Here is a 13,252-nt window from a genome sequence, read left to right as displayed (position 1 = left end):
TATACCCATACAGTATTAGGAGGGATGCGAAGCTCGTCATTACAGTGGCATGCAATGGAATTCAAACAGCCTTAGAGACCACAGCACAAAAAGTCTTGTATGATTCAGTTTGATGCTTTTAGACTTGCTTGTATTTTATAATTTTCCCAGATTTTTGAGTGGCCATGCAAATTACCTAAAAAAAATAGTGTTTATCACATTGTTCAGATAAGTTGACTTCTACCTGCCAGTGTGGTCCTTTACCTCTTTCCTTTTGAGGTTTTGTCTAAGAAATTCTCTGCCCTGAGTCATTGTGGTAGAGCCCTTGCCTCATACTAGCTGTGCACCACCTTACAGCATCTATGTTGAGTTTGAAAGGGACACATTTTCATAATGTCAAAGTCATTACAACACAAAATACATAAAAAGAGCTATTAATGATAAATCTTTTAGCTCTGTTGAGTTCTCTGATTAATTGAATTCACATGCATACTTGGGCACACCCTCTGAATAAACAGCTTTAGAATACATACATTAGACATGGGAATCCCTAGTTGATTTTTATTTTTACGGTTTGTTCCTTGTTGCTATTTGGGTTATGTAAATATTCACATACATACCAAAATGCAGTATATGTGAAATGAAAATGAGTCCAGAGATCTAAGAAACTGTAATATCTATCTATCATACAGCAACTTTTCTATGGTTGTTTTTAAATTATTAAAGCTGTGCTATCTTTTAGCTATGGGTATTTGATATGTATTTATATACTTCTTTTAATTTGGAGAGATGAATGCTGTCCAGGCTTATTTTTCATGCAAACTTGGGCATGTTGCCTACTGACATAGTTCTTGGAGCGGAAACCTTATGGTTTTCATGCATACATGGATACATACATACATACATACATACATACATACATACATACATACATACAAGGAGAACACAGATCTGCTGTAAAATTCCCTGTATGTACAGTGCACTTTTCCCAAACAACAAGCCCTGTATAATTTAGAAAAGAAAAAGCCTTCTGAATAATAAGAAGAAAGCATTTAAATCTGGTGACAAAAAGGCTCTAAAGGATGTACAACAAGTGCAGAAGAAAAAGTTGAATGAAGGGAAAGATGTTTACAGAGAAAAAACAAGAAAGAAAACTCAGAATACTACAGATGATGTTTGGAATGGACTGGGCTTAATTATTGGACTTAGACAATTTAGGACTCAGGTGCTAGAAGGGAATGTGGACAAGGCTAAAAGCAATTTTCTAATAAATTTAACATTTGTCCACAACCACCTTCTTCCAATGGCCAGTCCTCCCACACTGTCCCTAATGCATCATCAATTCCTACCAGTTCAGCTAGTGATGAATCCACTCCTGACTATAACTATGGACTGTCGATAACTGATTATCAAGTTAGGAGACAGCTGAAGAGGCTACATACAGGAAAACCTGTGGGACTGGACCGAGTCAGTAGTCGAGTTCTTAAGACCTGCGCTGACCAGTTTTCTGGTATTGTATGTTACTTGTTCAGTTTTTCACTAAGGTTCCAGAAAGTGTCGCTTCTCCTTTAAACATCTTGTATTGTTCCAGCTCCAAAGAACTCAGGCACTTCTTCATCTAATTATATCAGACCAGTGCCCCTTATGTCCCATATCATATCAAGCTTATTGAGCTTCTGTAAAAAAATCCCACTTGGAACAAATATCCATCTGTCTGCTATATGTAAGATAGATAGATAGAGAGATAGACAGATAGATAGATACTTTATTAATTCCCAAGGGGTAATTCACATACTCCAGCAGCAAACTGATAAAAACAGTATTAACTAAAGAACAATACAAGTGCTGTGCAAGTTTAAAAATACAAGGTGGAGAGTGTGAGGCAGGTATAACAGTCTATAATCTTGTGTCGTGTTAACGTTTCCCCCCGGGGGGGGGTGAAATTGAAGAGTCGCATAGTGTAGGGGAGGAACGATCTCCTCAGTCTGTCAGTGGAGCAGGACGGTGACAGCAATCTGTTGCTGAAGCTGCTCCTCTGTTTGGTGACGATCCTGTTCAGTGGTTGCATTGGATTCTTCATGATTGACAGGAGCCTGCTCAGCGCCTGTCTCTCTGCCACAGATGTCAAACTGTCCAGCTCCGTGCCTACAATAGAGCCTATTATATGTTATATATTATGATGTGAATATCACTTTGCTCATTGTTAAGAGGGGTTAAAGATGGTGGAGTTTAGGTGCTGATCCCACCCACCCTGAAGCAGATTGATACTTTATAAATTCAACAGGTATAATAGATACTAACAAAAAGCATACATGTGAAATAACATAATGACATAACAGACTTGTTTTCCAAGATTCTAGGGTATCGTGATATCAAAGCTAAACTAGAGAGTGTAAAAAGGAGTATCAATGAAAAATAAAAATTATTTTTGTGCTTTGTGGTTTAAAATTAACTTGCTAAGTAGTGGAAGTAATATCTATGATAAAACTACACATGAAATCTACTGTCTATAGTCAAGAGTTTTTGTTTAAAAACATTGTAATGTTGAGCAAACTGAACTGCACCATGACCATTGTGGCTTTCAGAGGTGCCTTTATTAATTACTTTCAGGATTTAAGAGATTTAAATTTCAGCTCAGCCACTATTTGACAATTGTTTGTTCTGAGTCAAGTCACCTCTCCCACACTTGGGCTTAATCATACAGAGGAGTGGAGGTGGCACCAGGAGATCCCAATTGAACCTTTGATTCTCTGCACAACCTATTCTCAGGTCAAATCAGGGGAACTGAAAAAGTCACTAACATACTACACTCCTTCACTATAAAAGTCATCTTAAATGTTTTTAGCATAGTTTTTACTAGGGAATGACTGACTGAATATTTTCCAATGTGATTAACCTAATCAATTCTCAAATACTTCAGAAGAAAAAAAAAGTCCTTTCATTAATTTTCATAATATAGTCTAATATTTTTGTATTTTATGTTTCTGCTGCACTATGCTCTTGACATAGTAAATTCGTCTTTAAATACTTAAGCCTGCTGTAGTTAAACCCCTGCTCAAGAAAAATAATCTTGACCCCTCTGCTTTTGAAAATTTTAGACCCATCTCTAACCTGCCCTTCTTAAGTAAAATTCTAGAGAAGGCAGTCATTTTGCAATTAAATGACCACCTCAATAAGCATGCTATTCTTGATAAATTTCAGTCAGGCTTCACGACAAATCACAGCACAGAAACTGCACTCGTTAAAGTAGTAAATGACTTGCGGGTAAATGCAGACAGTGGCCATTTTTCTGTTCTCATCCTCTTAGATCTGAGTGCCGCATTTGACACCATTGATCACAATATTCTTAGAAATTGCCTTAGTCAATGGGTGGGCCTCTCAGGCAGTGTCTTAAATTGGTTTGAATCCTACCTGGCAGGGAGAAAATTCTTTGTTAGTCATGGTAATCACAACTCAAAGACACATCATATCCGATATGGTGTTCCACAAGGCTCTATCCTGGGTCCGCTACTCTTCTCAATCTATATGCTTCCGTTAGGTCAGATTATCTCAGGTTACAACGTGAGTTACCACAGCTATGCTGATGACACACAGCTGTACTTATCAATAGCACCTGATGACTCTGACTCTCTCAATTCACTAACACAAAGTCTTACTGGTATTTCTGAATGGATGAATAGTAATTTTCTCAAACTAAATAAAGAGAAAACTGAAATTTTAGTAATTGGCAAAAATGGATTCAATGAGGTTAACAGAAATAAACTTGATGCACTAGGATTAAAAGTTAAGACGGAAGTAAAAATCTTTGGGGTAACTATTGACTGTAATCTAAATTTAAATCACATATTCATCAGACCACTAGGACAGCATTTTTTCACTTAAGAAACATAGCAAAAGTTAGACCTCTTATATCATTGAAAGATGCTGAGAAATTAATTCACGCTTTTGTTTTCAGATTACTGTAACGCACTCCTCTCAGGACTACCCAAAAAAGACATAAATCATTTGCAACGAGTGGAGAATGCAGCTGCTAGAATCCTAACTAGGAGAAAAAAATCAGAACACATTTCTCCAGTTTTGATGTCACTACACTGGTTACCTGTGTCTTTCAGAATTGACTTTAAAATTCTGCTTATGGTTTATAAAGCCTTAAATAATCTCGCTCCATCTTATATATCGGAATGTCTGACACCTTATATTCCAAATCGTAACCTTAGATCTTCAAATGAGTGTCTCCTTAGAATTCCAAAAGCTAAACTTAAAAGAAGTGGTGAGGCGGCCTTCTGTTGTTATGCACCTAAAATCTGGAATAGCCTGCCAATAGGAATTCGCTAAGCTGATACAGTGGAGCACTTTAAAACACTGCTGAAAACACATTACTTTAACATGGCCTTTTTATAACTTCACTTTAACTTAATACTGATACTCTGTATGTTCAATTCATCATAATAACTATTCATAGTGGCTCCAAAATCCATACTGACCCCTACTCTCTCTTCTGTTTCTTTTTCCGGTTTCTTTGTGGTGGTGGCCTGTGCCACCACCTACTCAAAGCATCATGATGCACCAACATTGATGGACGAAAAGCCAGTAGTCTACGTGACCATCATCATTAAGTTCTTCCGTGAGAACCCTAAATACAAAGAGGACTGTTTCATTTAGGTTAGGTAGAATGCCCAGAGGGGACTGGGCGGTCTCATGGTCTGGAATCCCAGCAGATTTTATTTTTTTTCTCCGGCTGTCAGGAATTTTTTTGTTTTTTGTTTTTTCTGTCCACCCTGGCCATCGGACCTTACTTTTATTCTATGTTAATTAATGTTGACTTATTTTCTTACTGTATCTTTTATTTTTCTATTCTTCATTATGTAAAGCACTTTCAGCTACATTTTTTGTATGAAAATGTGCTATATAAATAAATGTTGTTGTTGTTGTATGCATGTGAATTCAGCTATTTGCTGAAACTTGTTTGGTTTCATTTGCAGCTAAATGACTCGCACTTTTGAGGTTGCTGCATTATACCTCAGAGTTACAGTTTCATTGCATCATCTTGTACTCATGTGACTCAGGCATGTCTGGGATTTTCCCTTGAATATAGATTATTGTTTCCTGCTCACCTTCAAGCGCCTGATTCTGGATTTTCTTGGAGCCTAAAAAAGTGAAAATGCAAGAATGAGTGTTTAATTCAGAATATGTGCCATAATAAAATCTTTATTTAAAAAATTATGGTTCTCTCCTGAAGAATAAAGTATTATGTTTTTTTCACACAACACTGAAATACAGCAAGTAAAACAGCAAAATAATTTCTAAATTTCAAATGATTCTAGCCTGTAAACGTGAGGGATGGGCACAGGGGATTTCCACAGCAAGTAAAGGATTTGCTTTTTCCTCTCTTACTCTGCTTTATCTATACTAATAAAAGGCAAAGCCCTCACTCACTCACTCACTCACTCACTGACTCATCACTAATTCTCCAGCTTCCCGTGTTAGTAGAAGGCTGAAATTTGGCAGGCTTACTCCTTACAGCTTACTTACAAAAATTAAGCAGGTTTCATTTTGAAATTCTACGCGTTACGGTTATAACATCCGCCATGCTGAAATTTCTTATTTACGGCCCCATCTTCACGAAATTTGGTAGGCAGCTTCCCTGCACTAACTGAAACCGATGTACGTACTTATTTCGATGGTATGACGCCACTGTCGGCCGCCATATTGAACTTTCCAACGTCACTAATTCTCCAACTTGGTAAAAGGCTGAAATTTGACATGCTCATTCCTTACAGCTTACTTACAAAAGTTAAGCAAGTTTCATTTCGAAATTCTACGCATAACAGTCAAAATGGTCAACAATGTCCGCCATGTTGAACTTTCTTATTTATGGCCCCATCTTCACGAAATTTGTTAAGCGGCTTCCCTGCGCTAACCGAAACCAATGTACGTACTTATTTCGGTGGTATGATGCCACTGTCGGCCCCCATATTGAACTTTTCAACGGTCTTTGTTACTTATGGGCACATCTTCAAGAAACTTGGTAAAGGGTTCCCAACGCTAACTGAATCCTACTTACGTACATATATACGTCCATAGCCTGCAGCTTGGTCACCGTGTGAGGGACCCAACGCCTCCCACGATGTTGGCTGGCTGCCTGCCTATATAAGGCCGTCCGTCGCTCCGGTCTCTACATTCCCTTCCTTGCTTCGCCACGGGATTCATGTCTTCCTGCTGATAACTACAGCCTTTTTATTTAATCCACGGCTTCTCTGCTGTTTTATTGTTCTTTTATTACGATTATAGTTATTGTGTAGGTATTTTAGACTTACTTTACATTGTTCAGGTACCCATTTCCTTTATCATTCCAACCGTACCCCCATTACCATGTCTATCGAGGTGATCACCATCGATTAAAAAGAACTGTCACTTACCGAGTGGTTTCCATGCCCGGAGATGGCACCTACCTTTTCCATTCTCTGTGTTACATATTGCACAGCCATATCAGGCTCACTCTTGATATCCGGAGGAACATTGTGTCTTATGTATTGAATAACTGGGACAAGTTTAAGGTGTGGACTGATGATGGTACAGGAGATAATTATACTACACAGGAGCACTATAAGAGTGAAATGTTTAAGCCCTTCACCTATGGTTCTGCATGTGAGTTGATGGCTGCCGCTGAATTGTTCGGTTGTCGCTTTTAAGTGTACCGAAATGGCCAAATATTTTACACCTTTCGACAACTGCCAGTGCCTCTTAAACATCTTAGACTCAAGTGATGATTTCAGTAGTGGACACTTTGATGTTAATGAATGTTTAAACTCTCAAAAGCTGGATGTGAAGTTATCGATGAAACCGGTTATATGCTTACAACGCTTGACAGATGCCGAATGTCACTTCAACACAAGTCCTGCAAATACTGTCGTCATTGAAACAAACCATGAAACTCAAACCGATTATGACAGCAGCAATCCACGCTTATTACATATTTATAATATTTACAATATTCCATATTACAACCGGAGGGCCGAACTCAAAATGTGGTATACAAAGAGATCCTTAATAAATAATTATTGGTATATTTTCCCTCAGTTTAAAAAGGTTTAATTTTCTTCTTAATAAAATTTTAAGGCAGTACTTCGCCGCTGCGAAGCGTGGGTATTTTGCTAGTTTCTAATATTTCCTGTACTTAGTAATTTTACAGATTATGACATTTTACATCAATCAACTACAATTTTCATTGAGCATCTTTTATAGAGTACGCCAACACAGGATCTTTACTAACAATACTTGAATCGAAAGGATCTGCCCTTCATGAGATTAGTTAAAAGCTAAAACGGTGTTAATTATACTGTCCATTCGGTGCCATACAAATTTCAATATGCGGACAACTGAAAGGGACGCCAGTAACTCGTTGGAACGAATGGATTACCTACAGTATACTAACTTGACTTTTTTTTTTTTTTGTAATGAAGGTCCAAATCGGACTAGGATCTGGAAATTCTAGTAATCGAACCCAGGTGTCTGCAGCTCAATGTGCTAATCAGTATTCCACGGCGCTCTGCTGTTTTTGTAACTTTTATAAGCAGCGTTATAAAAATACTCCCCGATTTAATATTTCGTCTCTTTTGCTTTTGACTTTTCTGGGATTTTCATACATATCGGGCAAAAAAAAAAAACAAAAAACACTAGAAATAGTAATACTCATTTAAGGTTTATCTTTTCTGAATCAAATAGCCAATCAGATGCAGGAGATATGTCGAGGGGCATTATAGAAACGCGCCGTGCGCCTTTTCTCCATTTATAAATTGGACCTGAACTCGAAGAGCATCTCAAGTTGGAGACAGCAGCCGTTACTTTCTCGGAGAGGAGCTGAGGTAAACCGCAGGTAGAGATTTAATTTTATTTGCTATCCCAGTATCAGTAATTTTTATATACATGATTTATAAATTATTAACGGCAATCTAACAAGGCTTGCCAATTTTATTTGCCTATTTTCTTATATATGCCATTTGCGTCTTCCGAGTATATATAGAATACTTTTTCATAAACTCATAATTAATTGTCCTGGCATGTTTGTAGATGATCACATAACTGAACCACCAACACTCGTAATTTTTTTTTTTTTTTTTAAGAACGGTGGTGTTCATCAAAGATGCAGTAGCACAGTACGGAAAACACAGCAAGAACAGTCACTTTAGGGTAAATGGGACCACTTCCAACAGACGAAGCACTTTGCTACAAAAGATGCACTCGCAATCGCTGGCAATGTTCCAAAAATCTACTAGTAATCGTTAACATGCAATACATCATCAGTGATAAAACATAATGTCATCCATCTATGGAGCAACCGCTACTTAGTTTCATCTACAACAACATTTGTTTATATAGCACATTTTCATACAAACAGTAGCTCAAAGTGCTTTACATAATAAAGAATAGAAAAATAAAAGACACAATAAGAAAACAAAATAAATCAACATTAATTAACATCGAATAAGAGTAAGGTTCAATGGCCAATGGTCTGTAATAAACGACTCGAAAGAGGCAATTCAGAATTGGGAAAAATAATTCCAAATATACCCAATCTGTTCTCCAATATACGTATGCAGGGTGGTCCAGATCTAATTATGCAATTATGAAATGAAGAACACATCGCACCCGCTGCTTGACTGACAACCATCTCCCCGCTATTTTGGAATGCAGGGCAGGTGCTGCCACCTATCGGCAACAAAATATTTTTTTTGTCAAATGAAATTCAAACAGTTGGAGATATAAAATGACAGCACTAAATGCTGTGCCACTTTGTCATTTCTTGTCAAAACAAAACAAAAGGACATTAGTGTTGTTATAGAATTAGAACAGAAACAAGACCTGAATTAACAATATGAGTTATCATCCCCCTAAGAAGCTGATAATAACAAAAAGGTAGCTTCCACTGGAGGAAGTACATTGATGGTGAGCTTATCCCATGAGGTTTGATATCATTTTAAATTATTTTTCTGTCTTCAGTTATTTCGATTTGTGCTTTATATTACACAATTCTGGTTTCAAAACCAAGTCAACACAGATCTTCCATCCATCCATTATCCAACCCGCTATAACCCAACTACAGGGTCACGGGGGTCTGCTGGAGCCAATCCCAGCCAACACAGGGCACAAGGCAGGAAACAAACCCCGGGACGGGTGCCAGCCCACCGCTGGGCATGCACACACACACACACACACACCAGGGACAATTTAGAATTGCCAATGTACCTAACCTGCATGTCTTTGGACTGTGGGAGGAAACCAGAGTACCCGGAAGAAACTCACACAAACACAGGGAGAACGTGCAAACTCCATGCAGGGAGGACCCGGGAAGCAAACCCAGGTCTCATAACTGCGAGGCAGTAGCACTACCCACTGCGCCACCGTGCTGCCCCAACACAGATCTTTAAAGTTTCAAAATCAGTTTTTGTGTGATAATTGAATTTGTAATGCTAGAAAACAAAGTATTCTGTGGAATGTGCTATACCCATGATGAAGTTATCATGTGACAAAACATTTGAACTTTATAAATGTTAGAAAAAGCTGATTAGTGCCTATAGGAAATATGTTGAAAAAAAATTGTGTTTGGCTTTACTGGTACTTGTCTAACTGATTACCCATTGTATATAATATTGATTTCAGCCAATCCAGTGTGAAATGCAGTTTTGGAGAAAAAAAAAAAAGTTTTTTTATTCTGATTTTTATAAATACTTATAAGTTATGTACAGAGGTAACATAAAGACTTAGTTACTTCTGATCCATTATACTCTGCAAAAAAATATTCCAAGAGCAGGTACTGTTTGTAGTATTGTCCAAAATAACCGAATATATGCTAAGACTGCTTCTTTATTTATACAACGAGAGGACTGTCAGGGGGACTGGTCTGGATGCATCACATTTCAAAATTCAACATCTTAACCATTAGGAGACCACTTTTGTAGACTAGCTATATAATACATACTACTACAGCCCCGACCACTGCTCTCAAAAATAAACAAATGAAAAAAAAGAGCTACTAATAATTACTATAGATAATAATTACAAGAAGAGTACAGCCAAATGAAGACACAGAATTTCATAGTATGCTACTGATGTATCAATTTTGTAATTAGGACTATGGGGGATTGACTTGCCAAGCAGTCTGCTGTTTTTTTGCATAACCTGCAATTTACATGTTATTTTAAATTGTTTGTATCTAATTACTAATTCGATGTCCGAATTAAACACTTTAAACCAATAGATGATGTTTCTTAATATGGGAAACCAGGTAAGCTTGGTGTTTCCAATTAACCTAACGCACATGATCTTAAAAACACTGAAGGAAAACCCATGCAGAGAAGGGAAAGAACTTCATTCATACATACAGTGATTAGGTTCAATTCCAACTTGGGCTCTTTCATAACATTTTCTACACATTTTCTAACACCTTAATAACTGAATATGTAAACGCTAAAATGTCATCTTACAAACATATCTGTATGGTGAATTTTCTAGCATTCATGCTAATGCAGGTGAGCTAATTTAGCGTTATAAAAAGCATTTTTCATACCTAACAAAATATTTTCAGGAATCCTGCCTTAATGTGAACAGTCCGGGTTTTTTTTCCCTTTATGGGAATTTGCCGTTATCACAACAGGCACAGTAAATCGAGAACAAAGCTCGCATATTTCAATCGAAAATGTTCGTTTAAAAATATTGAATAAATAGTCCGCTGGGGAAAGTGAAAAGGAAACCGAAAAACTCATTGAAGAGGAGCCGGAGATTACCAAAAAGAGATCGGCTCGTGACGTTACTGGCTCTAACAGCCAATTAGAAACAAGGATGATCCGTACAAGTGAAGATTCTCAAATCATAAATAGGAGCACACACAACACAGACAAACAGCCAAAACTGATTGTCATGAGACAAATTAACAAGAATCTCACAGATTAAAAACACAGTGATGAAAGAGTGTAAGAGGTATTGCCTCGGTCCTCCATGAGAGAAGAAAGATTCCAGTCTAGCCGAAAAGGAACTTAAAAGAGGAGCTCCAGCCGTCCTGCTGCAGGTAATCTTTTTTTTTATTATTTATTTTCAAATGCCATTCCAGTTTGTAATAATGTAAATATTGCGTTATATTATTTTATTTGATGCCTGATATAACTTTGGTTGCAGACACGTAGGAAACGTTTTAGCAACCCGAGTTAAAATTCAATTAGCTCATCTATGGGCCGGACAGGATATCTGTTGTGCCTGAATTTATAATAACGTTCCAAGAAGTGGGCGTGGTCATTTCTTAAGACGTTTTATTACTACTTTTTAAGAGTGCACGGTTTAGGTGGACCAACACTAGTCCAGGCCAATATGGACAACTTTACCTTTAAGTGGATTGCTCAGACAATTTAGTGGATCCTGCGGATCTGAATTGAGCTCACTTTATTTGAAGAAGACAAGTTGAGAAAAATACACTAAAAATTGAAATAATATGTAATGCAAAGTTAATTTCTTGCTAAATTAGGGTTTTCCTTCAGAAAGCTCCTTGCTTCCTTCCACAATAAACCAATTAAATATAGTTAATCCTTTTTAATTTCCCTCACTTTGCATATTATGTGCACAAGAAAAAACATTTAAGTCCCTTACTGCAGGAAACACTTTACTTATCATTTCCACTTGATACGAATTAGTATTTGTAGCATCCGTGATTTTTTTTTTTTTAACTTTTTAGTGTTTCTTGGCCCGGTCTCCCTAAACTGAAATAACTGGGTTTTCCATGGATATTATATACATATACGTTACAATAGAAGATTAACTTAGAGAATCTGTGGAACCACCGGCGCCTTCACAAAAAAAAAAAAAACTCACGCGGAGAGGTATTCATAATACACACAGAGGCAGTTTTCATGCTTTCTAAACTGAAACTGAGCATCATCAGCTCACTATCAAAGACAAGTGAACTTCTAGAAGACAGCGTAACGTAAATAGCACAGCTCACTCTCACACATATAATTACAGTAATTTATACATTATCTTTAATTATATAAGCAAATCTGTTCCGTCTCTTTAAACTACAATGGAGGGAAGGGCAGATAATTGCTTAAGTAGCAGCAGAAACATGTTCTAAGTGTATGGAAATAATTCTGAAGGCTGTTTCAACACATAGCTACAATTTTTTATATAGTGTCTTTATTTAGTGAATACCATATGAGAGAGATTATGACCTTATAATATTTATTCTTAGCAGATTTAAACTACTGAAGATAGAAAATGGACTTGAAAGTAACATTTTTGACTGGAAAGTCAATTTTCCTAACAGTAAACCCATCAACTACCATGAAAGAGTTAAAGCAGAAAATTGCACAACAGACAGAGCATAAAGCTTAACATCTGAAGCTTGCAGTTGTAAATGGACAGATGATTGAACTTGAAGTGGATCACTTGAGTCTCACTCAGTACAAGGTACAGTCTGGGAACACAGTGACAGTTCTCATCAGAGAATCCATACAGGTGTTTCTGATGAATGACAAAGGCGAGCTACACCCATATAAGATACAGCATGGTGAAACTGTCAAAAAGTTCAAACAAAAAGTACATCATAAAGAGGGGATCCCACCAAATCAGCAGAGACTCTTTTATGAAGATCAACTACTGGAAGATGGCAGAAAAACGGAAGAGTATTGTATCAAAGTCAATGTCACCATTATTCTCCACCTTCAGCTTGTAGGAGGCTCACACTGTTCATAATACAAGCACTGATCAATGGATAACCTTTATTGCCTTACTGTTTTTGTACTGGACTATGGGGAAAAAGAAAAATACGAATATCTAAATACTGTTCATTACTTTTCCTCACAATATATGAAAATAATACCTTTTGTTTTAGAGACAATTATAAATTTTGATTTTTTTTATAATTGTGACACTTCTTTCGGCTGCTCCTGTTAGGGGTAGACACACTAAGTTAAATAATACAGTTTTACATTTTAAAAGCATTATGAAATAATTTTAACATGCTGTTTTAGGTCTTGCTACTGAACATATTTGATGCAGTCAGTCTATGTTATTACTTATTTTATTGTATGCTACTGTAAAAATTATTCATGGAAGTTGGATAGCTCTATCTCCAACAAGCATTATTCAGCTCAATAAAATTACTGTTTATATTTTAATGTCCACTTAAATCTGAGGAAATTTCAGCATTTTTGTTCTCTGTCACTTTACCTCAGCTGATCTGGCTCAAGTCAGAAAGATTTCATTTGGGATACTCTGGTTTCATTTT

At 36.9% G+C, this 13,252-nt stretch overlaps 1 protein-coding gene across 1 annotated transcript; it reads left to right on the top strand.

The window, feature by feature from the left end:
* The first annotated feature begins 12,387 nt into the window (after positions 1-12,387).
* Positions 12,388-12,717, top strand: LOC120540485 (ubiquitin-like). Its single transcript, XM_039771323.1, has one exon. It carries the CDS (start codon positions 12,388-12,390, stop codon positions 12,715-12,717), a length of 330 nt encoding a protein of 109 aa, XP_039627257.1.
* The last annotated feature ends 535 nt before the right edge of the window (positions 12,718-13,252 follow it).

The sequence above is a fragment of the Polypterus senegalus genome, chromosome 12 (assembly GCF_016835505.1).
Source record: "Polypterus senegalus isolate Bchr_013 chromosome 12, ASM1683550v1, whole genome shotgun sequence".
In the NCBI taxonomy this organism is placed as follows: domain Eukaryota; kingdom Metazoa; phylum Chordata; class Cladistia; order Polypteriformes; family Polypteridae; genus Polypterus; species Polypterus senegalus.
Note: the sequence above shows the minus strand (reverse complement) of the source record. Positions and strands in the feature narration are given on the sequence as shown.

Excerpts from the sequence above, each read along its gene's own strand:
- LOC120540485 (XM_039771323.1), top strand. The coding sequence starts at position 12,388 with ATGATTGAACTTGAAGTGGATCACTTGAGTCTCACTCAGTACAAGGTA.